The sequence below is a fragment of the Pipistrellus hanaki genome (assembly GCF_964339955.1).
Source record: "Pipistrellus hanaki genome assembly, chromosome: 1".
In the NCBI taxonomy this organism is placed as follows: domain Eukaryota; kingdom Metazoa; phylum Chordata; class Mammalia; order Chiroptera; family Vespertilionidae; genus Pipistrellus; species Pipistrellus hanaki.
In genome coordinates, this window is record NC_140503.1 from 90224676 (window position 1) to 90251794 (window position 27119).

The window sequence follows — 27119 nt, forward strand, 5'->3', positions numbered from 1 at the left end:
TTGGCAAACACTAATAGGCACAGATCATGCAAGTATATATTCACAGTAGTATAAATGTAGAAAAACAAGATCCAAAATAGAATCAGACTTAGCTTACTAGTGGCTTACAATTTTTTTACCTCAATGTACCAAAGGGACACAACCCAATCCAGATTTACAACAACTTGATACAGTGGCAATAGAAGAGGAGAGTACATACAATTTGCAAAGCTTTCAAGTGTTTTTTGCCTCCTAATGATATATGTTCTCCTCAAATCTATTATCCCAACCCCTGGAACTCCCCCCTTCAGTCCCAGGTTAGAATCACACATTTCACAATAATAAAGGCAAAATATTGAATTTATTCAGTTGATTTGACCAATCATACTGGATAAAAGTGTTGGTTTCATTTGCATGATGTAAAAACATACTTTAAGTAGATATAGTCACATATTTTACAATATTAAAAATGTATATATGAAAGACTCATGAAGGCATTTGATATAAAACATACATAGTATGCTATTTTATATACAAATGCTTAAAAGAAAACAGAATCATAAGAGTTACAAAAGTAGCATCAGTAAGAATTGACAAGTTTCCAGTTTTCATAAGGTCACATTCTCATCCGTTGGGATGTACAGAAATTATGTGGTTTACACAGTTTTATCCACATTCAAAACATCATGTTTTAAATGTTTTAAGCATAGCATGTACAGTACAAAATGTTTCCATAGGAACATAACAGAACCCAGCACTAGTGGCCTGTTGTCAGATGGCTCCTCACTAATCAGTTAGCCATTTGCAAGACACTAGTTCAGCTTATTGCTACAATATTCAAGTTGCTCTATTCACCCAAATATAATGACTTTAATTTAAACTAGAATCTACTGACAAAAGCTCAAAGAATTGGTGTATAATATACACTAATATATACAAAATTTAACAACTATTTAACAAGTATTTACATTTAACAACTACTCTGAATTAAATGAAGTTCTCAGACTTAATTTAGAATCAAGAATAGTAATTTTACGCTAATATATTATTTTTGTAATTGATATTTTTAAAATTTTGAGCAAAGTGCACAGTTTATGAAATCAGTCACCAGAAATGATCCATCTAGGAACACTTAATTCCTCCCCTTGAATCACCCCACCTGAGAAATGAGAACTGTCAGACCTGGCAGACAGGGCAGCTCCACAAATAAAACACCCAGGAGCTGTGTGGAGTCACATTCATCAGTCGTGGGAGCCCACAATGCCAGCTAATAAATGGCACAGTTCACTAGACGAGTCCCTGTGTGGAATCAGCAGAACTAGCTTCCAGGAGCTTAAAGCTGAATATTAATTTAGAGCAAATGACAATCAGCCATACTCTAACGTTGGTGGGCCCCGGACAAGGTTGAAATAGCCGGCCAGGGCTCCAAGGTCTATGTAGAGAGAACGTTGTCTCTTTAGCATCTCCGATTCTTCAGTGCTTCCTGTGCATGAAGAATCTGAAAAGGGAAACATTGAAAAACTAAAATAAATGACCAGGAAACATGTTCAATAATACATAATTGTTCCTTCTACCAAAAAAAAAAAAAAAAAAAAGTAACCAGGTTGGGCCAAATGAAATACTGTAGTAGTTAAGCCCTAGTTTTATTAAAGAGCTATAGAGTTGAACACCATGGGCTAATTTGTATCAGATTTCATACACAAAAGAGTTTTTAAAAAGAGTCAATACAGCAAGAAATTAACTAGAATTCCTGGCATGTTTTCCAACATCCTAGATGATACATTTTAAATATGGAAAAAGTCAGACAAGAAGCAGAAAGGCAAACAAGCATTCCAGGCTTGACATCTGGATTTGCATCTAATCATAGTAAAAATGATACAGATTTTAATAACAAAAATAGAAACTCTGCTCCACCCACATTCAATGCTCCTGTAATATGTATGGATTTCCCTAAGTGCGAAAGATTCATGGCTGACAAAGAGATTTCAAGCACTAAGCACAGGAAGAAAGAAAGGCAAATTGACTTCACACTCAGGATTTTATGTGGGCAGAGCAGTGCCATGATGTTAAGCAAGGACTGGTGTGGCTTACCATAACTCAACTTAACAGAACCCCACTCTTTACCAGCTGCAAAACTATCATGCCTGATTTGCTTTTAAAGGCATATGATATTCTCTGTTGCAAAAAAAGCATGTTAGAGGCACTTCGCAATAACTGTGTTGCCAACTTTTGCACTAAAAACCTGTTATAGCTTCCTCATAAATTAGCCATTTTTTTAGATGCTTTTGCTAACATTCTTCCTGAAATTTCTCAAACAATTCATGGCACTCAATAAATCATTTTTTTTCAAGTGCTTTCATCAGTTCATTCAGTGGTGTGATGTAGACAAAAAGGAGGGAAGCCAGAGGTAGTGCACACAACAGGGTGTCTATACCTGCAATGTTCTCAGGAAGTTCCAACTCCTTCCTGCTCAGCAGCCTCTTCCGCTCAAAGAGGGCAGAATCCAGGCTCTGACAGCGTGGCTGGTCCTCTCTGGGAGGGTTCAGGGCCTCGTGTTTTAGTAGGTCGGCTGCCCTCGGGCGGTGATTGGGGTTCCTCTCCAGGGCAGCTTCTATCAGCTCCCTCATGCCGGGACTGCAGTCATCAGCAATATCCTCTAATGGAGGGGCCTGTTTGTGGATCTATCAACAAACCAGCCGTCTTAGCATCAATATATGAAAACATACCCTCAATAGGAAAAGTATCCTAGTAACATAACCTGGGAAGTCACTGGTTTCCTACCTGCAGCAAATACAATTCATACCCTAAAACAAGTTGCCCTTTAATTTCCTAAGGACACTGAATTAAACCCATCTTTTGGTTCAGTGCAAAGATACAAGCTGGGTTTGAATAAACAGTGGCAGCTTTAAGCCCTGAGTGGCCAGATTATTATGATCTCTGAATGCATAATAATCTGGCCATTCAGTGTATATCCTATATACACAATGTATATCCTATATTCATTCAGTGAATGAATTCATGCATGGGTGGGGTCTAGCAAGCCAGGCCAGGGGAAGGGGTCATGGGCGGTTGGCCGGCCTGCGTGGTGCTGGTCGAACTCCTGGTTGAGGAGACAATTTGCATATTAGCCTTTTATATATATATAGACTAGTCACCCTGTGCACAAATTAGTGTGCCAGTAGCTCTCTGCTGCCCTCCAGTAGCTCTTCGCCCACTTCACCGCCCTCCAGTAGCTCCCCCGTTCCCCCTGTTCCCCTTCATAGCTGCTGCCCTGCCCCCTCCTGTAGCTCTCACCACCAGCTTGTAGCTCACTGCCCCACCCTCCTGCTGATCCGTGATCCAGTAGTTACAAGGTCAGTCTTTACGCTTCACAGAGTAACAACCATTTGCATATTACATCTTTATTATATAGGATGTCTAACAGAATAGCATATAATGAATGCCCAATGTACATTTTAGTGAATTCCCACTAAAATAGCAATGCCTTCTTTGTAAGAATGGGGCTTTCTCATTGGGTCATAGCTCACTCCCAACCACTCAGAAAGGAGTGCAGCACTCCTGAACAGGTGGAAACCAGCCCAGTGCAGCCCTCATTGACCCCCCACTTACTATATACAGGTAGGAGGGATAAGCTGAGCGAGGGTAGCGCTTCACCCAGGGTGGAGTGCCTGTCTGCATGTGGATTAGCGTGGCCCCCAGGCTATAGATGTCCGCTTTGGTTGAATGGCCCCTGCACAGGATCACCTCTGGGCTCATGTAAATCTGAAGAAAAAAAAAGCAGAAAAAATCAGTCTCACACCCCTCACTCATCTGGGTTTCCATTTCCCTAATCCAGTTCTGGAAGCTGGCTCTTCAACTGCTACCATATCTACTGCATGCTTCATCCCTTCATGAGAGCACCATTGCCATGTCCCATGAGCTAAGGAGAGTAACAGCCACCTGCGGTTACTGGTTCATTGAAGTTCTGAAAGGCAGTGATGCATGTTTCTGCTAAAACAACAGTTCCTTTCATATTTAAATGAACACTACAAATATTCTTCTACACCTAATGTTTGTCACTAAGTTGCAGTAATAAAATTTAAATAATAAAAGTCGGCAAAGTCCACATGATATAAACACTGATCACCTGAAAGAGAACAACTTTTTAAAAGTGCAGTGTTTTAAATGTGATCCCAACTAGTCATTTCTATGAGCTACTTATTAGTTCTACCTCCCACGGAGCTCAGTGACAAACCCTCAAGGCCTTGCTAACACTGTGAAAGTTCAATGTGGTTTCATGAGTTGCTGCTGGGAAAGTAGGACTTGGTTTATAAATAGCTCCTCTAAGAAGTGTTTGTTTCTAAACCTGAAAAAGAGAAAACAAGAGCAAATACTGGTGTGCAATGATCTGGATTTGTGGCTGGTCCAGGTATATCCTAGTTAATAAGATTTAACTCTTAAGGAATTTTTATAGTGTCCGTTATTTGAATATTGAGGAGGGGGTAAGTGTTCCCAGAATACATTTCAGAATAAAGAAGAAAAGAACTGGCTTAAAAAAAATAAAAAATAAAAAAAATAAAAAATAAAAAAAACAGAAGAAATTGACCAGTTTCCTCATCCAAACGCTGCTCAACTTCTTACTACAACACATTTCTGGGCTGGTTTGCTTTTCAACTATCATCTATCTATCTATCTATCTATCTATCTATCTATCTATCTATCTATCTATCATTTATCTGTCTCTCGATCCTTCCTGCCTTCCCTCCCTCCTTCCCTTTTAGCAAACTGGCCAACCAAGCTCCTTGTTCTCAAACTTCCCCTGAAGCAAAAACAGATCCTAAAAGACTTTCTTACTAAATATAATCACAAAGTTATACAATAAATGCAGTGGCGAGAATTAACTGTCATTAGGAGATGCCCACTTCCTCCCTGCAGACTCCATGCGACTACACATTTGGGGACAGCAGTATCCTGTCTACCCAGTGACTTGGCTGCAACCCCTCAGGCAGATCTCTCAGAGCTACATGGCTCAGTGGCTCAGAGCTCCTGCCTTCTCAAGTTCTGTAAGAGCCAGGACAGCAAGGTCAGGTGATCAAAGATTCCGCAGACTCACTGGCTGAAGACATGAAACAGGCCAGGTGGGACCTGGGTGAGGCTCACTGAGTGGCAGGCCCTCAGGCTTTGGCGCTGACACAAAGGAACCGAGGTGTCATGTCAGGGGTTAAGGCACTCACTTCTCACACATTTATTACTGAGGAAAAGAGACATGTGTGTGTGTGTGTGTGTGTGTGTGTGTGTGTCCCCACGCATATGATGATTACATATTAACTTACATAAAGACCAAGCACCAAATCAGAAGAAAATAAACTTTTTTTAAAGTACCATGCTGTAAGTGATTCTAATTAGCTATTTATATTCATTATTTATTCTTTCTCTGCATGGTGTAATTAAAAACAATAAATTGAATATATACCCTGTATACAGGGGCGGGCAAAAGTAAGCTTATAGTTGTAACACAAATAAATATTATAATAATGAATAAATAATAATACAAGAATTCTGTGTTTCACATACTCACAGCTATAAACCTGCTTTTTTCCCCACCCCTGTATGTATTATGTGGTTACAATATAATGTTCTGAATGTAAATGTTAGGGGGGGGGGTATTAAACACAGGTGACCAGTGTCTGCATTGAGGAACTATGTACAGGTAGAAGGGACAGGCCAATCAAGGGAGCGCTTCACCCAAGGTGGGGTGCCTGTCTGCATATATTGCAGGAATAAAAAATCATGTTCAGCTATGAAGTCACCAAGTGAACAAATTCTAACAAGAGCAAATGTGCATGCTTGACTTTGATGCACAACTCCTTATTGGCTCTTTAGTATGAGGCTAAAAACAAGCTTCCTGAAAGATTTCACTGGTGACATCACAAACTTGCTCACTGTTAAATTTCCGCTCCTGAGTACCATGTAGTTATTAAAATACAGGTTGATTATAACTATAAACACTAAACACCAAAGCCAGCTTAGTAATTCATAAAAAACAATTTACATTTGGAGAAAATAACTTAACCCATATACTGTTTAGGAGTGAACACTATGTTATTATCTTATACTCAGACACACATCGTTTTTCTGCTAGAGAATCCCAGAAAGGGCCTGTCTTCCTCCAGACAACGCAAAATGTTCAATTTGATCACACTGCCAGGAAGAAAAAGGTGTTTTCCATCTTTAATACCATAAATAGTTTGTTTCTCAAGCTGGTTCCAGGAAAAATGGTACACTGTCACATATCTAAACTTCTGACTAATGCAAAATATGCTGGAAACTCTCTCCCCTTAAAAAAAATGTCTAAGTAGTAAGTCTTAGATTTTGTGCTTTTTCTTAAGAAGTATTCTTAAGACCTGCGACTGAAATATTTAAAAAGTGTGCAGTTTTCTCCTCTGAATATTATTCTGCTCAAAGATGACTATCAAGATTTTTTTCTCAAATATTTTCCAGAATAACTTCAGTAATATCAGCCAAAACAAGCATTTCTTCTGCTGCTCAGGAGAATCTTTGCTCTGAGAATAAAAAAAGGCTTACAAAATCACGTTTTGAAATAAATATTTATTCATTTTTTTGCATTGCAACCAAGTTCAGTGCAACCAATATACCTACCAGCTAGACTATGGGTTGTTATTTGGTTGAATACTAATAACAACCCATTGGTAATCTTGAGGTAAAGAGGCAGCCAAGAACCCTCTCTCCATTTTCTGGGGGCACTTCCAATAGAGAGAAGGGCATTGGGCTGGGTGGCTGATAGTTAAGCACCTACCATAGTGGACAGCGGTGAGAGAGGCAACTACTATACCCATTTACCTTCCCAGTTTTATCCCACATTGTCCATCATATGCAAAAATGAACTCTTTGATCTGCTAATAATTCAGGTCAATTTAACATAGCTTCTTTAACCAAAAAGTACCACTAAGTGCATGATCCTTAATGACCTTGTCCCATGTTTCATCCCTGGTACCTACAATGGCCTGCCATACAGCAGATGCTCAGGAGACACTCACTACATGAATCAACTATTCAGTTTAACAATGTGAATGTTAAATTAATATATTATTTGAAAGCCCATGAATGCATTTCTCTGAATGGTATTTAGATTCAAGAAAGTTTTGTTTTGGTTTTGCTTTATTTTTCTTCGCAAATATAAGTATTATTACTAGTTTATATCTTCAATAAGATTTATTTATGCTATAATAAATAAGATTTATTATAGGATCCCTATGATTAAAGTTTGGCCTACAACGTTGTCAGTTCTTAATATTATCAATGACCATAAAAATGATGGCTGAAAATGAACCAAATCAATATTATTAGTAAAACTAAGAATATATATATATATATATATATATATATATATATATATATTTGTTATATTAAAAAGCTATACAGTGGTTAGATCTTAGATTTTAGACTCAGAAAAAAACTGGATTCAAGTTCCAGATCTTTAGGTAGCTGAGAAGCTTTGGGCACTTGATTTTAATCTCTTTAATCTTATTTCCTTATTGCAAAATGGGAATCATAATAATATTTGCCTATAATAATAGTGTTTACCAATAATAGAATTGTTGTGAGGATTAAAAAATATAATTCATTTAAAGTGCTAAAATAAGTAATTGGCACAGAAAAACTACTCACTAAATACATTCCAATGATGATAAAAATTTAATGCAATGGTTTTTCTAACATTTTTTGTCCTTTCTGCAGTAATGATAGACATTCTTTTTTATTTTTACTCTTAATAAGATATCAGTCATTCTTGTGAGAATATAATCATACCTCTGTTCCACGGAGGTCCTTAGGAAAATAGATCTCTTCAGTCATTTGAACACTTAGGCCAAAATCTACCAAAACGGCTTTTGTAGACATGAAAACAATGTTGCTAGCTATAAAGAAAGGAAAATGTTTAGTAAATAAAATGAAAGCATTATCTAAAACAAGTCCCAAATTAGAATAGATTAAAATATTTTCCCTTCTGAAATGGAGGTAATATATTCAAAAGAGAAGGCTGAGAGTAGGTAAAAATCACTTCAGGTCTGTCAAGAATTCAGCCCATATGGACGTAAATGATTGCAGCCACTAATAATGTTAAAGGCACAACAACCAAGACATAGAAACAAACTAAGACCGAAGCATGGATGCATGGAACAGACTGACATACCTAAATGTGGGGGTGGGGTGGGGGGACAAGGAGATATAAACCAAAGAACTTATATACTTATATGCCTAGCCCATGTACACGGACAATAATAGGGTCCTGAAGACCTGAGGGGGAGAGGTGTTAGGCAGGGGGAAATGAAGTGGGGTGGGGGTGGGGGGAGGAATGGGAGACATCTGTAATTCTGTCAACAATAAAAATATATATTTAAAAAAAGAAAATGTGATATACAGTGTGTGTGTGTGTGTGTGTGTGTGTGTGTGTGTGTGTGTGTGTGTGATGGAATATTATTCAGACATAAAAAAGAAGGAAATCTTGCCATTTGTGACAATCTGGATGGACTTTGAGAGCATTATATGCTAAGTAAAATAAGTCAGACCGAAAAAGACAAATATTATGTGATCTCACTTATATGTGGAGTCTAAAAAACCAAACTCATAAAAACAGAATAGACTAGTGACTACCAGAGCCAGTGGGTGGGGAAAATGAGTGAATGTGGCCAAAGGATAAAACTTCAGTTATAAGATGAATAAGTCTTGGGGATGTGACATATAACATCATAACTATAGTTAACAACACCATATTGTATATTGGAAAGTTGCTAAAAGGGTAGATTTTAAAAGTTCTCACCACCAAAAAATAATTATAACTATGTGAGGTGATGAATGTGATAACTGGTCTAATTGTGGTAATCATTTTGTAATATATATATATATATATATTAATCATTACATTAAACTTACACAATGCTATATGTCAATTATATATCAATAAAGCTAAAAAATCACATTAATGCTCAAGAGCTTGCATTCCCAATTCTATGATATAAACATACTATTGGGTCGGCAACTAAGTAATTGCGGGTTTCACACATATATGGCTTCAGTTGAATTTTTAGGTTTGCAGATGTAGTACAAATGTAAAACACATTTTGTATTTGATAGTTGGCTTTTCAGCTGTTAATCAGTAAAAAAAGTTTTTTGATCTGTTTTGTAGTTTTTGTTTGGCGTTCGTTGAAAAATGGAAAATCAAAAGGAACATTTTCGTCATATTTTGCTTTTTTATTTCCGCAAGGGAAAAACGCATCACAAGCTCATAAAAAGTTATGTGCTGTTTATGGTGACGAAGCCTTAAAAGAACGGCAGTGTCAAAATTGGTTTGCCAAATTTCGTTCTGGTGATTTTTCACTCAAAGATGAAAGACGCTCTGGTCGTCCAGTTGAAGTTGATGACGCCCTAATCAAAGCAATAATCAATTCGGACTGTCACAGTACAACACGTGAGATTGCAGAGAAGCTTCATGTATCACATACATGCATTGAAAATCACTTAAAACAACTTGGCTATGTTCAAAAACTCGATACATGGGTTCCTCACGAACTGAAAGAATCACAGTTAACGCAACGCATTAGCAGCTGCGATTTGCTAAAGAAACATAATGAAAATGATCCATTTTTAAAACGACTGATAACTGGCGATGAAAAATGGGTTGTTTACAACAATATCAAGCGGAAAAGATCGTGGAGCAGGCCAGGTGAACCAACTCAAACAACATCAAAAGCTGATATTCATCAAAAGAAGGTTTTGTTATCAGTTTGGTGGGATTACAAAGGAATTGTCTACTTTGAACTCTTACCACCCAACCGAACGATCAATTCTGATGTCTACATTGAACAACTAATGAAATTAAACAATGCAGTTGAAGAAAAGTGGCCCGAATTGACAAATCGAAAAGGTGTTGTATTCCATCATGACAATACAAGGCCACACACATCTTTGGTCACTCGGCAAAAATTAATGGAGCTTGGTTGGGATGTTTTGCCACATCCACCATATAGTCCTGACCTTGCACCATCTGATTACTTTTTGTTTCGATCTTTACAAAACTCCTTGAATGGTAAAAATTTCAATAATGATGATGATGTCAAATCGTACCGGATTCAGTTTTTTGCTAATAAAAAACAGAAGTTTTTTGAACGTGGGATTATGATGCTGCCTGAAAGATGGCAAAAGGTCATTGATCAAAATGGGCAATACATTAAAGAATAAAGTTATTTAGTTCCATGAAAAAATTGTCTTTGATTTTCTTTAAAAAATCCGCAATTACTTAGCTGCCGACCCAATATTATTAAGCCACTTTCTAAAAAAATAAGTAAATTTCCTTTTTTTTCCCCAGTAAAAGTACTGCCACTCCTATTTATCATTAGATATTAAGGATCCATAGTGGGTCTCTCTTATTGTTTTCTCCTCACCTTACCCCTAGAAAGCAGTCAATAAAGGCTCATTGAATGAACTATTGCCAAATTGATGTTTAAAACTTAAAAGCTACTTGTTTCTCAATAAGATGTGGCTGAATGTGTGTGTGTGTTTTTAAGTAAATTAGTATTTTAAAAGCCAGAGGCAATACTTAATATCAATAGAAGTGTGGTTCTAGTCTTTTCCACAATTAGATAATCACCCTTCCTATGATACTGAAAGTTCCCTCTCTTGATTCTCAAAGGTGTTCAGAAGCACAGTGAAGGGCAAGGTGCTCCAAGGGAGCTGTGTGCCCTGCCCTGCCACTAAGACTCCTGAGAGTGAAGGAAAGAGCCCATTTGCCTCCTAACTAGTCTCATGAAGCTGAAAAGGAACATATCCAAGGATAACTCACGTTTAATATCATGGTGAATCACTTTCTTTGAGTGCAGAAAATCAAGTCCCTTGAGAACATGCTTTGTCACCCAAATAATTTCAAATTCTCTCATTGGTCCACAGCTCTCCAGTTTCTCCAGAACAGACCCTCCCTCGCCTGCTTCCATGAAGAGATGGACAGTTTCACCCCATAGGACTGCGCCATATAACTCAGCAATGTTCTCATGCCGGAAGCAAGCCTGGATTTCCACATCAGATGGCTTAAATTGATCTACTGGGATCTAAAACACAAAAATGCCAGTAAGATTTTGAACAACCCCAGGACAGTGAAAAATATATATAAAGTTGGCTCTCCATATCAGCAGGTTCTGCACCCACTGATACAGAGATTCAACTACAGAATGTGAGCATCTGAGGATTTGGTATCTTTGGGGTTTCCTAGAACCAATACCTTCAGATGCCAAGATATGACAGTAATTTAGGTCAACCCACAGATCAAAAACAAATCAATGCCCTCAGGGATACCCTGATCTGCATAAAATTGTACCGCTTAGTTAAAATAAGGTTGACTCGAGATCTGACTTTACATTATATCAGCTCTAGGTAAGCAATTCAAAATAAGAAAATAAAAAGCACAAGAATGTATAAGTTATTATTTTCATTTAGAGTATAGAAATCCAATCAAAGAAACATTTATGATTGAATTAAAATAGCTAATTTCTTATCTATTATATACTAGAGCCTGGAGCACAAAATTTGTGCATGGGTAAGGTCCCTGAGCCTGGCCTGCAATCAGGGCCATCTTCCCCAGCTGCCTGCAGTTGGCCCCGTCCCCACCACCACCATCACCCCCAGTTCCCTGTTCACCATTGGGTGATTGGTGCTTGATGGCCGGGGGTGGGGGCCAAGGGGGGAGAAACTGAGATGTTGTCTGTTCCTGCCTACTCCCCTGCCCTGCCCTCTGCCTTGCCCCCGCCGTGGGTGGTCATCAGGCAATCAGAGCCTGCCAGCAGGGGAAAGAAACCAAGAGGTGGTCATTGTGCCTCATAGTGACTGGTCCAGCGGTTGTTCCTGTCATTCTGCCGTTAGGGTCAATTTGCATATTACCCTTTTATTATATAGGATGTAATTTCAATAGCACTTAGATTTTAAGTCATATTTTCAATATTTCATGTCATAAAATAATATGTCTTTGGTTTATAGCTCATGCTTTAACAATGCATTTAATATAAGCACTAAACATCCATTCTATAGAAAATCAAGTCATTAATAAAGAAAGAAGTAAATCTTTCAGTCAGACAGGTGTGACGTGTCTCCAAAATATAGTGTTAGAGGAGGAAAATAAGACACAGAAGTACATATATTATGTCTCCATTTGTCAAAATTTAAAAAAAAAAATTAAAAAGCATAAGTCCATAGACACTTTCTGGAAGGGTATGTAAGAACCCATTAACATTAGTTCCCTCAAGAAAAGGGACCTCATTTATTAAGCTTACCCTCTTCTAAATCTGTCTGGGGTTGTTAATCATCTTATATGTTTTTATTTTTTAAGAAAAAATATATAGCTTAAAAATTAAATATAAGTATTAATAATGAAAGCAAATCCACAAAGCTATTTTCCCATGCCTTTTATGATGGAACTGAAACACAGGACATTTTGGTTCTAAGATCTTTATGTCACCACATGCTTTTAAAAGAACATGAATATATCCTCTCTAATTACAAGCTTCAAGTGGCTTATTATGACACCTGTTGTTTTTCCTTCTAATACCAGATATTCTAGCAAATCTTTATGAAGGAACAAATAAAGCTAACATATTGTCAGTCTTTTAGTTTTGATAACAGAGATTGAGATGATATTCAGTAATTATTTATTTTATTTTTGTTAAAACAAGTGAGTTTATTTTATTGCAATATTTTTTATATATTTTAAAATAAGACAGACATACATAAAAGTATAAAACTAGTTAAGTACTAAACTCAATGCTTTATTAGCTGAACACACCCATATAACCAACATCTAGATTAGGGGTGTCGAACTCAATCAGAGAAGGGGCCAAAATCTAAAATCCAGCCTAAATCACGGGCCGAATGGTTTACTGAACAGTCATAAACTGAAAATGTCATAAACTGACAGTGGAGTGCAGTGATGACAGCGCGGTGCGGGCCACATTGCAAGGCCTGGCGGGCTGGATTTGGCCCGTGGGCCTTGTGTTTGACACATGTGATCTAGATGAAGAAACAAAATTATAGAATTCTCCCAGCACCCAGAAACCCCTTTGGACCCCTCCAGTTACTGCTCCTCAAAAGAGCCCACTAATCTCATTTCCAACAGCATAGATTCGGTGAGCCTATTTTTTGGCCTTTATATAAGTAGAATCTCATACGGTAGATCATATTTTGTGTCTGGCTGGTTTAGTACAACATAATGATTATGAGATTCATCTACTTTATTATCATTGTAAGTCATTTATTTTCTTGGCTATTCAACATTCCATTGTGTCAATATACCATATTTCAGCAACTGGGAACTTTCCAGTTTGGGATGGTTACAAATAGTGCTGCCATGAACATTCTAGTACATAGTTTTCAGTGACCACGTGCACATGCCTATCAGGTAGAACTGCTGGGCCATCGGGCTTGTGCATGTTCAGCTTAGGTAGATACTGCCAAACACTCTTCCACACTGGGGGCACCTCACCAATAACTGGTTACTAAGAAGAGATGGGATCTTTTCAAGAATGGCCTATTTAAGTTCAGCCCTTTAATCGGCAGTCCTGGGAAGCCTTTCCCAGCTTCTCTTCCCAGCCTGGTCCGCTCCCCAGGGGGTGGATTAAAGGAGAAGCACAAGGATCTGCTCTGCAGGAGAGCTCCCCTCTGCTCCAGCCCACCACAAGAGAGATGACGTTATCCACACTGGTGTTCAGTTAGCCAGCACTTTCTTTTTTTAATCATGGCAAACTACATTAAAGTCAACTATGTACTTTGACAGATTTAGGGGCTGAACAGCCCCAGGAGAAAGCAAATCCATAAAATACAGATGCTTTTGAATAGGGCAACCTTAGACAGGATCCAGTCAAAGGCTAACAAGTTTTGAATAAAGCAATGCAGTTCACTCTGCCTGGTAATAAAGAACATACCAGTTTACATGCCATTCTTTTTTTAGTTTTTATATCTTGCGCTAAGTACACTTTTCCAAAGGCCCCCCGAGGAATGAAATCGGAGCCAATATTCCTGTACGTCAGCTTCCAGGGGATGAGGAGAACATCAGAGTCTATTTGATAGCGTCCATTTTCGGGAGTGATTACCTACAATAAATAAAAATGTGGTAAGGTGAGAATTCCAGCAAAATCCTCTTCTAAGACCAGCCCTTTAAAAACAGGTTACTTTAGGTTGCATTCCTCCATGTATTGCCACTGTGTGTAATCCTAACAGTATACAGACTATATTTAGAGGTTTAGCCAAGACAGAGAAAGCATGTAACAGAAACACATCCATCCCTGGTCAGACCTGATCAGATTTCCATCTACTGGGGAGTCATTCATTGCCAAATAGAATTTTAAAAATAATTTATCTAAGGGAGCATGACTACTGTGTCCAAGAGGCTGAAAATAAAGATTGCATAAATATAAACTGTGCCAGCAAGTTGACTTGCTCCCCATTAAAATGTACTAACCTGTTAGTCTACATAGCTATTACTCAGACATGATGCATATAGAGAGAGTGTGGAAATAAACTGATGATCATGGAAGATTCTGGAAAACAATGTGTTATGCCAGAGCTATGAGTTGACAGTGCTACCTAAATAAAGTAAGGGCGGAATTATTTCTCATCTACTTACTCATTTAATATTTATTGAGTGCACAGTATGTGCCAGGCACAGTATTTGGAGCTGAGGGGGCTGCTGTGCAAGAGATAGATGATCCCTAAACTCCAAGAGTTCAAGACGAGAGATTTTGAAACCAGTCCACTCAAAAATTAAGAGAGATGGTCTGACAGTGGTGTTGGTTACAAGTGTGTGCATTTATCAAAACTCATCAAACTGCACACTTAAGATCTGTGTGTTTTACTGCATATAAAGTCTATCTTGATTTTGAAAGAGTAAACAAATAAAAAGAAAAATAATTAAAATTAAAACAAATTAATAAGGCAGTGCACAGGAGCTGACCTGGAGTACAGTCCTAAAAAACATCACTAAAGTGTTCTTTCAAGAGATAAAGTGTCTCAAAAATACAAGTTTTTCTTGTAAGTATAATTAGTAATGATATGACTGCAGATTATGAATTTGGGAATTATGAAACCATCAAGGCAACATCTAGTTATTTCACGTACAGACAAAGCAAAGGGGAACTGCAGAGCAAAGGAGGAAGAATGGACACCTGATTCATGTGCAGATGCAGGAGGCTCCTCACAGGCCTCCGCTCCGGGAATGGTTCTAGTAACCGTAAAGGCTATTCAGTCTCCACTATTGCTAAGCTTAGCCGCACAGTCCACAAGCAGACGTTCTCATTATTAGTCAGGGAATGAAACAGAACTCTAACATTTAGAAATGTGAAGTCAGTAAATTAAAAAATTAAATATTTACTGAGCATGTCCTCTGTGCAGGATTCTGTGCAGAGCTCCAGGGAAATGACTAAGGACAGACCACAGGCTTGGCTTGTTTGAAATATGACCTCCTTTCAAGAAGTGTGTCACCTCAAGTTACTGGGGGTCTCTTTTTACAGCAAAGAACGTGATGAATCCAGTCGCCTTCCACATTTAGACAGAACCATGCTCACTGCATTCAATCGTACTTGAATACTGCCTTTCTTGCCATTAAATATTTACACTGTAGCCTCTCAGTCATCCACTTCAGTGTTTAATTCACTTTTGTGAAAGCTTTACTTTTGTTTAACCAAAATTTGTTTTAATACAATGTGACCCAGTGTTTGTTATTCTATCCAAGAGGACAAAAAATAATAATAGCAGCCATATATTGAGTGCTAATTGTCCGCCAGGCAGTGTGCTCAGTACTTGAACATTACCTCATCAAAGTCTCACGACAGTCCTACGCAGTGAGTACTATTTTTATCTCCAGTTTACAGATGAGAAAACTGGCTTCAGAGGTTAAGTAACTCACTAGTTAGTGACAGAGTCAGGATTCAAACTTGGGGCTGTCTGCCCCTAAAGCCACCACTCCTAGTCTTTGGATGACAGCCTTTTATCTTCCAGGAAGCTATAATTAAAGCTGAGCCATGATCAAAACCCAGTTATTAAAGCCTATTTTTACATGTCACTGAGCACACCTTACCCTCTTTGGATCAAATCCTACAAGTACCTTTGCCTCCATGTCACAATCTCCCACATCCCAGGGATCCCTTCTGAATGTCCCTCAAGTTCTCCATGGCCCCCTCTGATGTAGGGGGTGATAGGCAAGTACTGACCCCTTTGCAGTTCTGCACAGTTCCTGGTTTTTCCCCTGGCCCTAGACCTTCCCTATTTGGGTTTGAGATGTTTTTCACCCTTTTTTTCTAGGGGGCTCTAGATCTTTGTGGATCTCTGTGCTGCTTATCTCTGCCAATTCTTTAAATGATCAAAGCCTTATTTAAGTGGAGACTTTATAAGCTCCAGATCACTGTCATAGATACCAGATAACACTGGGCCAGGAACAACACTTCAGAAAAATCCTTAGGTACTTCAGTGAAAATAAATTCCCTGAGGGACCTATGTGATGTGGCTGCTGTGAAATGGATGCAACCTTGGGCTATATTAAGAGCATATTCTCTAGAACAGAGGCACAGCTGGCTGGCCACACCACAAATGGCCCGCCACGTTCGTGTTCTGGGCCACAAGGCAGGCACAGCACAGGCTTGACTTCAGAGGACACTATCCAGATGATGATGGAACCTGACACTAAAATACATGAGAAGTAGAAGACACAATGAGATGTGTTTGTGGAAGAGGAGAGAAGAAGTTGGGAACATGCAATTTTTAAAATATTGACAGGATAGTCACAAGGAAGGAAAATAACAGTTATATACAACAAATACCAAAATGGCTTGTGTTCTTTCAACACTCACTGTTTAAATAGGTCCTATGCCTTCATCATTTGTTCTACCAACAACCCTAGAGTAAGTGCTATCATTGTTACCCATTTTACAAATGAGTAAACTGAGACCCAGATGGGGTGTGATAACTAGTCCAAGGTCATATAACTAATCCATTTCAGAGCTGAGATACATATGCAAGAACTTTAATTAATGAGTCTGCAATCTTTACCACTACTCACCACATTTACCTTTTGATGGCCAAAGAATACAAATAGGACTAAGAAGAGTCAGAGATGGAATTTAGTTTTATTGAAGAAAGGACTGTCTTACAGTAAGAATTGGCCAAATAGGAAATTAAATGCCCCACTACATCTTGAACTCTTCATCACAGGAGATTATCAAGTATAGACCAAAATCCTCCAGCAATTATTGAATTATTAGAGATGATGGGGGGGGGGGGGCGATTATTGGAGATGATCCAAGCTTAAGACAGAGGAGGATTTAATTTGTTAACTTTAAGGTTTTTCCATCCCTGAGAAAGCTGGGATCCCATGACTAACTCTGAGGAACAGCATGCAGAATCTCATACCACATCTGGGCCCTTTAGCACCCCATCACCATAGTCAAGTATTTGAAAACCATTTTAGTTTCTTCATCCCAGATCAGGTTATTATGAATTGGTCTAGATTATAAAGTTTATGAATAACTTGTGGCACTCTTACACAAAGCAACCCCTATGATAGTCTCCTAAGCTTCCTCCCTTGTCCTGCTGGAAGTTGGTGAAATCTTTATGAAATATTTTTAGGAAAAGAACACACACCTGCAAACCACCATTTAACATGCCTGTGCTTCAGGATATTTCTGTAATTCCTGTTCCTCCACCCTCATTAACTGATTAACTCTACAGGCATTGTGGTGGTTGGATGCCTGGAAGACACCATGTCTCTGTCTCCGGGCCTTTGCACATGCTATTCTCTTCATCTGGAACACTCTCAGCTCCCCATCCCCTTCATCTGGCTGACTCTAACTCAATAACTTGGGCATAAAGTCTCCTTGAAAGCATCTCTGACAATCTCCTGGCCAACCTACCCCATCTCATGGCTGTGTGAGGTACTCTGCCTGACCATCCCCACAGCAATCATGATGTAGCTGCATTATAATTGCCTGTTTACTTGCTTCTTACAATCACCAGGCAGTAAGCTACCAAAAAGCACAGTTCACTACTGTATCTCTAGCATTTAGAAAGGCACCTAATACATTGTGGATATTCCAGCCATGTCTAGCATCCACTTGAATGGAAGCATTTGGTCCATGGAGAGATATTCTTATAAATAGATCTTACCATGAAACCAATCTGTTTGGTAGATAATTAGCTGTCGTTTTGTAAAGCAGAGAGACAGACCAGCAAATGAAGCCCAAAAGAAAAAAGTTTTGAGGATGAAAGGTGCTAAAAACAAACCTTGCCTCAATAGCATCTCACTCAAACTAGCTATGATCAGAAATGGAAAGTCACAATTTCTATGCCATTATTCATGAAACACAGAGCTTTGATAGGTTATCGTAGTCACTGGGATTTCTCTTATCCTTAAGGTCAGTGGCAGGAATGTCAACCACAGCCCCAAAGCCATCGACCAGTGAGGCACAGTTAATTCCTGTGAATTTTAAGTTTTTCCTGTTATTCTGTCTTGTTTTTAAGTTTTCTTGCTTCATATTTTATAGTCTTGATCATTTTTAAAAGAAAAAATCTTTTTAAGTTTTCAAGATCTCTGTCTTTTGATATGCCCTAGTCTTAAATTTTCTCTAAATATAGATTTGTTCATTTACACTTATAGGCTCAATGGCAGGAAATGTCATTTTACTCTTACCCTTAGTTGATCTAAAATTTTCACTTCCTTTAAAAGTCTTAACTTCTCCTTTTCTGCACTAGCTTTTGTTTAAACTCCTCATAATTTTCCTAAATTCCCTTCTGTACATTCCCTATGAAGGTCTATGTCCTGTCTTTCACCAGTCTGATGGACCAGGGGAAATGTACCTAAGTATCTACAGGTTTACAAGCAAGAGTAATTTGTTTATTCTGCATGCTTTCTTTTAAAATGTCTATTTTGACACACAAATATGTAAAAAATAAAAAAATAAAAAAATAAAAAGAAAGAAAGAAATGCATAAACAATTACATTTGTCATTATAGACTTATACATAATTTTGAACCAGAGTTCTCTATCTGTATCTAAGCTAAGAAAATCAGGTATTGCTGCTAGTTCAATGATTAGCAAAAGTAATATTCTCAAGGTAAAGTACTTTGTCAACCATTAAATACAAAATAAGTCACAAAACTATGCAAAATGTAACATTCCTCCAAATTGAACTACAGATGAACACAACTGACTTCTAACAAAACAATTCACTATCTAGCTGACCCAAGTCACTGTGTTGTTTTAAATTGAACGAATGCATATGCAATAAAAACAAAATAATTAAGTAATTTGTTCAGACTCTACTGTTCAGCTCTGACCTTCTCCTCACATTAGCCATTTTGCCATTTAGATGCACCAAAGGCAAGGGAGTCACTTTCATCAATAAGCATGTTTGCAAGTTACCCCCTACTCCTTTGTAAATTATTCTTTTTTAAAAATTAGATTACCTTTAGCCAGCACCTACATTCACCTTTGACATATTAAGAGACTGAGAGAATCCCAGGCACACCTAAACATATCACCTGACCTACTCTTGTGGCAACAAAGTGTTGTCACAATATTTTGGATTATTTGCATACTTGGAATGACAAGCAAATACATCATTTGTCATTCATACTTTACCAATTAAAGAGAGTGAATCTGTAGATAGCTATTTACTGCCTACAGAATACATTTCTGCAAAAATTGAATTTAGCCAGTACTGATATTGTGAAAATTCCATATGTGACAAGAGCAAAAAATTCACCTTTCAAAAATATTTATTAAAGACAAAGTTTTTATTTCCCTCTCAGAAAAAGGATTCTCATTAAACCTTTCTCTTCTGCCTAAATGATGAAGGAGCTTTTTAATAAATTGTTAAATTAAAAGACACTCTTCTTCATCCCTTTTTTGTAGAACTATACTACTAAAAATTGTTTAAGTGGAACTTTTAGTGAAGATTCTTTTTGCACCTTCAACATGAAGATTCTTACAGATACTACATTTAAAAAAAAAAAAATCATACCTGGCAGCCAGTCTAACCCAAATTCAAATGCCACTCTCCATTAAACCAAGCTGTAGCACTCAATTGATCAGGGGAAAAAAACATACCATATTTAATAAAATTCCCGATTCTTGTCGTCGGTGTCCATAAAAACGCTTTGCGGTATTGGATATATGGTTTGCAAAAGCAAGCAAATCCTCCACAGTTCCATATCTGACTGATGACAGCCATGGCACATCTTGGCCACTGAGCAGCAGGGTCTCTGAATTTTCCTTGTTTTGATTGCTGTCTTGACACATGGTCATTAGACTGGGTTTGTAAACCGCTGGCTCCTCACTTGTGTAAAGATTTTCCATAATGTCTATTACATCAGAGACATTCAAATGTTCAATTAATAAATCAATTTCTTCTTTATTGTCGCTTCCAGTGCTCATGTACTCCATTACTGTTGTGCTTTTCAGAGAGTCTGCAAAAGAAAACAAATACTGTGTTTACTAGATTTGTATTAGCATTTGAAATCAATGGGCTTCTATATGCCTTTATTTAAAAAATGAGGGCTCTGTAACTATAGGTGTGTGAATTTAAGTGGACAGAGAAAGGGACCTTAGATAACCTTTAGTCCAGCTTGCTCGCTTGCAGAGGGGAAACCTGAGATCCAAACAGCTTATTCCTTACTCACTTACTGAGTTAGTGGCATCAGCCATAGCCACTGAAAACAAACTTTCACTAAACATAAACAGGAATAAGAGCAGCTTAGGAATCCTGGGAATTAAGGCTCCTGGTTTTTTACAGCTTCCAACCTGGCTACTCCCCCATGGGGGCAATCTTCCAGCATGGTCTCTGTGGCTTTTATGCATCAGGTGCCCTCAAAGAAAAAGAACTACGTTACCAACTAAAATGTAGGCCCTTAGCCAGAAGCATGTAAAATGGATTTAAATTTAAGCAAATTGATGATAGTAGGTCAAGTTTCAGGGATAATTCTAATGCAAATCACTTAAATGGCTCATTCACACATGGGTCAAGCCTCAAATCTTCCTTCTGTCAGCAATGAGTATGAGAAAGGGGAAGAAGATTCTTTAATCTGTGAATCAGCTGTCCTCTATTTTTTTCAGCTGTCCTTTCTAGAGACCAGAATTTTTTAAATTTTATTTTATTGTTTAAAGTATTACAAATAGTAGTATATATCTCTCCTTTTTTTTTCCCCATTGACCTCCCTCAGGCCTCCCCCATTCCCCCCCCAACACAAACACACATGCCCTCATCCCTCCTCCCCAGTGTCTTGCATCCATTGGTTATGCTTATATGTATGCATACAAGTCCTTTGTTTGATCTTTAACCTCCACAATCCTCCCCAGCCTTCCCACTGTAGTCTGACAGTCTGTTTGATGCTTTTTTTTTTTTACCTCTGTATCTATTTTTGTTCATCAGTTTTGTTCATCTTTATATTCCACAAATGATTGAGGTGGTATTTATCTTTCACTGACTGGCTTAAAGACCAGAATTTTTTAATAGTACAAAGCATACATCATAAAGTTCTAAGAAGGTTAATTTAATATCTAGATTAATGGCCCTCTAGACGTTGTGATCTTACAAAGAGGCCAGGAAAGCCAAATTTATCATAAACAAGACCTGAGTAAGGACAACTAACTATATTAGCCACTACTGTATTTCATTTCTTATATACAAATCAGGTGCTACACCTGGGGATCTGCAAATGAGAAAAGGAAAATCAATAATGCTCAAGATTTTAATTCTATTCCAGGAAATTAAAGATAAAAATGTTTCAGAGACTTAAGAGAATTTGGAGGTCTGTATGTCTACTTAAGCTACTGTGTTCCTGAAAGCACAGCCTCTCTCTAAAGAGCACAAGCCTTAAACACATTCTACACTCAGTACAAAACGGCCATACTTCCTTAACCTGGAGCTCCGATAGGAGATGCCAGGAAATCTTCCACAGGCAACTCACCACTCAGCTACTTGGGCTCTCAGTGAATTTCATTTCAGAAAAGACCACGAAATGTACAGATGATGTATTATAGCATTGCACACTTGAAACCCAGATAGTTTTATTAACTAACTAGAGGCCCATTGCACAAAATTTGTGCACGGGGCAAAGGAGGGTCCCTTCAGCCCAGCCTGCACCCTCTCCAATCCAGGACTCCTCCGGGGATGTCCAACTGCTGGACATCCCTCTCACAATCCGGGACCACTGGCTCCTAACCATCTCCTGCCTGCCTGCATGATCACCCCCTAACTGCCCCCCTGCTGGCTTAGTCACCCCTTACTGCTCCCCTCCCCCGCCAGCCTAGTCACCCCAACTGCCCTCTGCTGGCCTGGTCATCCCTAACTGCCAACCTCCAATGACCTGGTCACCCCTAACTGCCCCTCTGCTGGCCTGGTTGCCCCATGCATTCTGCTGTTCAGTCGTTTGGTCATCCCTCACTAACCCCCCTGCCAACCTTGTTGCCCCACACAGACAGTGTTCAGTTGTCCGTCCAGTTGTTTTGGTCATGACGACCCCTAGCTTTTTATATATTAGGATATCATCCCAATAACTTTAATAAAAAAATAAAAGAACCACACAATTTTGCTTTTTCATTAACTTACTTCACATTCATTTTCTGTTATATGAATTTGTGGTAGGCAGTTAGACAAGTTCAGAGCAAGGATGATACAGGTCACCAGAGTAGAGAGCCTCATTTGCCTAACAATAGGCAAAACTGGGAAAACTCAAGTACTGAGGTTGCTGAACCAAGGTCCCTATCAGTCTAACACCTGGTGTCATTCTCACTACTACCAACAAATTATGCCTTAAGAAAGAAAGCAGCATCCTACAGTCTGACATTCTATCTAGACTCACACTCTTGGTATCAACTATTGGCCCTTCTTTTATTGTCTGCATGATCTTGGGCTAATACTTTAGCCTCTCTGTATCTCAGCTCCCCCATTTGTTAAATGGAATCATAACAGCACCTACCTCATAAGATGGCTGTGAGGATTAAAGGAGCTCAAGTGCATAAGGTGCTTGGTGCAAAGTCGGGTGCACAGTAAATAAGCTGTATCATTTGTAAGTGCTATTGTGTGCATAAAAGACACAAGGACTGATTCAGCCACCTGGCTTTGCAGATATTGCATTAGGCCTCCTTTCTTATCAGCAAATGGTTTGTGGTTACCTAGTCCCCAGCTTCTTCACAGAAAGGTTGTAAAGATTATATCTAAAACAAAAGACAAAGGAAAAAAAGGCAGAAACCTATGAAATACTTTAATGGTTGTTACCACCACAGTTACATCCAGAAAGCAAAGGAAACCTCCTCTCAGAGAGATCTTGCAAAAGCTTGGAGTCTGTTGAGTTCTAAAAGGAATTTCTATGGTTAAGGGAGGAACATTGGCCTTAGGTTTCATCGAGCCATTTAGTTGCAGTTTCTACTTGTAGAATTTACTGAAAAACAGAAGTTAAGACAAAAATAGCCTGACTTGGGACCCCACTGGCTGGAAAGTTCCAAGGCTGCTGGATTTACTTATCAAATGGCTGACTTGAGAGAAAATAAAGTTCTCAAGAGTAATGTGACTCAAGAAAGAGAGGAAAAGGTCTATTCAGTTTACTAGCCAGTCAGCAGATCCAAAGAGGAAACACAGGTTATGGTTTTTAAATCCTGCAGAAAGTCTCAAGTATTTATATGTAAAACCTAAGGCAGAGGTTAAATACATATACCCTTAAATTTCATGGTGGAGGCAGAGCAGAACAGGAGGTGGGGGGAGGGAAGCAGGGTAAGAGGCAGAGGGGGTGGAGGAGTGTATGACTGAGACTGTTTTTGGAGCCAGGCATAATTCCTTAGCAACGCAGGACTCTTCTCACGCGAACCAGTGCTCCCTAAGCAACCCCAATGACCAGTCCACCCACAAAAAGCCTCAGCACTTTCAAGCCTAAATTAAGCAGACAATATGCTAATGATTTCTAAGTTATTCATGATCAGTACCCACGTAGAAAATGTAGATTGTGAAGGTATTCCACTTTAGCAATCAAGACCCTTCTTCACACAGTTCACAATAAAAATCCTCATAAAATTCCTACTTCTTATCAAAGTAGACAACTATGCCACATTTAGAAATGGAAAGATGAACAAATACAGACAAAATTATTTGCTTCAGATTATTTCAGGAATCATCCATAAGGCCAAAAGGAAATCCTATTTTTAAACATTAATGTCATGGCTACTTGCATAGTTGAGGGTTTCCTCACAAGTGTGAATGAAAATGGCTAAGTTTATGGGCATCATGTCTGCCTAACAAAAGATGATCATACCTGCGTTGCTTCCCATTTAAAAGATTTCTCTGCCAAACTAGCACATTGGCAGAGAAATTTAAGCCACAGAATGACACGGTTTGGCTATATAGAAGCACAGCCACTCTGCTTCAAAATCTCTAATGCATCAACCACCCAATTATCCTTAGAGCCCTGAAGGGCACCTGCCAGAACTGTTGCATACGTACAGTCCATTAGTATTGGGGGCTTCTGGTGGAATCAGATTATATTCTCCTTGGCAAATACCTGAGATTTAGGCCACAGACATGTAAAGCAATTGTATGTGTGTTTCTTTCCCTGTTCTTACCTGGAGTGGCCTTTTATTCTGGATCAATGTACATAAGTATGCTTTTCCAAAAGTGAAATAGACATTGCAATGTTTCATTTAAAGACAGCTGTGGCCTTCCCTATCAACTTTTGGGATAAACTCTGTGCAAGCCGTGCTGCCTTCTAAGCATTGTTCTCCGCCCAGAACTAGAAGAATTTCGGGGTACTGGGATCGCATTACCAACGGGAAACATTTGTGAGATAACTTTTTTCCTTCCTAATATTCTTAAACCAAAAGCCTGGCATTCGTGTTCTGCTATACCCTTTCTTTACCGAGTTATAAGCACGGAATTAAGTTTCAGCCCTTCAAACTGCTCTCTGCTCCGCCACCCTCACCCCCACTCCCTTTCCTCACGACTAAAGGAGCTTTTAAAGGGTCTTGTAAATAGAAAAGCGCCCATCACTGGGGCGATGGCAGAGGGGCCCGCAGCTCCGAGGTGCACTCACCAGGTCTGGCCGGGAAGAGAGCGGCGTTGGGGAGGCAGAAGCGGCGGAGAGAGGCGGCTATCTGTATCAGCGCCCCGCGCACTGCCCGCCCGGCGGCACGGAGCCGGGATCCGGGAAGGGGGAGGAGGAGGAGGAGGAAGGGGGCGGAGCGCGAGCCGCCCGGGAGCCCGTTGCGCAAGGTGCTTTCCAGCGGCCACAGCAACTGCGACCGGCCGGCGACAGGCGCGGAAGCGCAGCCCTGGGCGCGGCCCGCACGCCCTCACCGCCCAGCCCGGGAGCTGCAGCCCAGCCGGGGACACCCTCCCTCAGGGGCTGGGGCACCCCGGGGGGCTGAGGTCAGAAAGACACTGCCGAGCCCCCAACACTGAGTTACCTGCGGCCTTCGCTCTCCCCCGCAGGCCGGACGCTCCGGCTACGGTCCCCGAAGGCGCGGGCGCAGCGGGTGGCCGGCCCTCCCGAGCCCGGGGCGCTGGGGCCCGGAGGTCCGGCGGCGGCAGAGGCTGGAGCTGGGCGCGGCTCGGGGGCCAGGTGCACCGTGGACACCGGAGCGGACAACGAGCCCAGGAGTCCTCGGTGGCCCCGGACTCGCGGCGTCTGACCGGCCCAGTGGCTGCGCGTGTGCTAGCCACCGCCTCCCCGCCCTTTCCATTTCCCCTTTCTCTCCGTAAACAGAAAGGACTGCGGGGAAGCCAGAGCCCCCGCCTGGGAAATTCCGTACCCTCCCCGCCTTTTTTGCCCTCGGGGACCCGGGCGGAGCTGAAGTCGCGATGTGGGAGGAGCGAGCATTGCTCGGAGTGGGGTGAGCCCGGAGCGCCGGGTCGGGATGCACCGCACCGGCCCCTAGGGGTCAGGGCCTGCGACACCTGAGTTTTCCCTGGGACCTGATTGAGGGCGCCCCGATGGCGGAGTTATAAAGCACCACGGTCCCCGCACCCCTTGGTCCCTGGAAGAAGATGTATTCCCTAAGCGATGGAGCCCTCGGGCTGACTCCTGTGTCCTAGGCCCTGGCCCTCCCCGCCCCGCGCCCCTGGGGGACAGAGAGTGGCCAGCTGTCCCCGCCGCGCAGCCAGAGACGCAGAGCGTCTGCCTTCTCTGACCCCGTCCAGATTTCGGCTCAGGTACACACACACACACACACACACACACACACTCACTCACTCACTCAGTGCCACTCTCCCTGGTCCTCTCCCCCCCCCCCCCCTCACTCAGTGCCACTCTCCCTGGTCCACACACACACACACTCAGTGCCACTCTCCCTGGTCCTCCACACACACACACACACACACACACACACACTCACTCAGTGCCACTCTCCTGGTACACACACACACACTCAGTGCCACTCTCCCTGGTCCTCCCCCCCCCCCCCCCCACTCACCAGTGCCACTCTCCCTGGTCCGCCCCCCCCACACACACACACACACACTCACTCAGTGCCACTCTCCCTGGTGCACACACACACTCGGGCTGAAAGGGTGTGAAAGGCTGCGGCAGGCTGGGCGGGCACCTGGGGGACAAGCACCTGAAGGGGGCTGGTGTTCTCCGCCAGAAAAACCTGGTTTGGTTCCTTATTGGACCTGGATATTTTATGTTACCGCCCATTATGGAGTGTGCCAACTGGTCTCCCCCTCCTCTTCCCAGCTGTGAGTCCAGCATTCTCTGTCCTGCTCAGAAAGAAGATCAAAGACAGTTTATAGAGCTCTCCTCTGGAATAGGAAGCTTGGAGCCAGAAGAAAGATCTAGGGAATTAGCTCCTCTCTCTCCGAAGACCACTGGGCGGGACAGTCCCAATACTCACTGAGCTGCACCCCTCCCCCCCCCCCCCCCCCCCCCCCCCCCGCTACCCGAACCCCCCTCCTCCCTCCAATACTGCCTTAGTGTCAAAAAGCACCTGCTGTGACAGACATTTGGCGATTTGGCGAGACAGCCCGGAGGAAAAGAGGCAGGCATCCCCTCCGCCTGACCCCCGGGACCTGGGCGTGCCAGGTAGAGCCCAGACTCAAAGCCCCCTCCACTGTGAGCCCACGCCCTGCCCTTTC

The 27119-nt window shown here is 40.8% G+C and overlaps 1 protein-coding gene across 6 annotated transcripts; it reads right to left on the reverse strand.

Annotated features, from left to right (window-relative positions):
• Window positions 1-321: 321 nt before the first annotated feature.
• Window positions 322-25927, reverse strand: MAP3K8 (mitogen-activated protein kinase kinase kinase 8). 6 transcript variants are annotated; one of them, XM_084876161.1, is made up of 9 exons: window positions 25454-25727; window positions 22981-23218; window positions 20111-20469; window positions 13938-14105; window positions 10817-11078; window positions 7789-7895; window positions 3589-3741; window positions 2414-2660; window positions 322-1477 (listed from the first exon to the last, which is right to left on the reverse strand). In XM_084876161.1, the coding sequence occupies exons 3-9, from the start codon at window positions 20444-20446 to the stop codon at window positions 1347-1349; spliced, it is 1404 nt and encodes a 467-aa protein (XP_084732287.1). In that variant the 5' UTR covers window positions 20447-20469; window positions 22981-23218; window positions 25454-25727; the 3' UTR covers window positions 322-1346. The 6 variants fall into 6 exon arrangements, with proteins under 6 accessions (XP_084732287.1, XP_084732285.1, XP_084732286.1 ...); XM_084876159.1 differs by lacking the exon at window positions 25454-25727 and adding an exon at window positions 25081-25213; XM_084876160.1 differs by lacking the exon at window positions 25454-25727 and adding an exon at window positions 25081-25198 and having other exon boundaries at window positions 22981-23253.
• Window positions 25928-27119: the final 1192 nt, after the last annotated feature.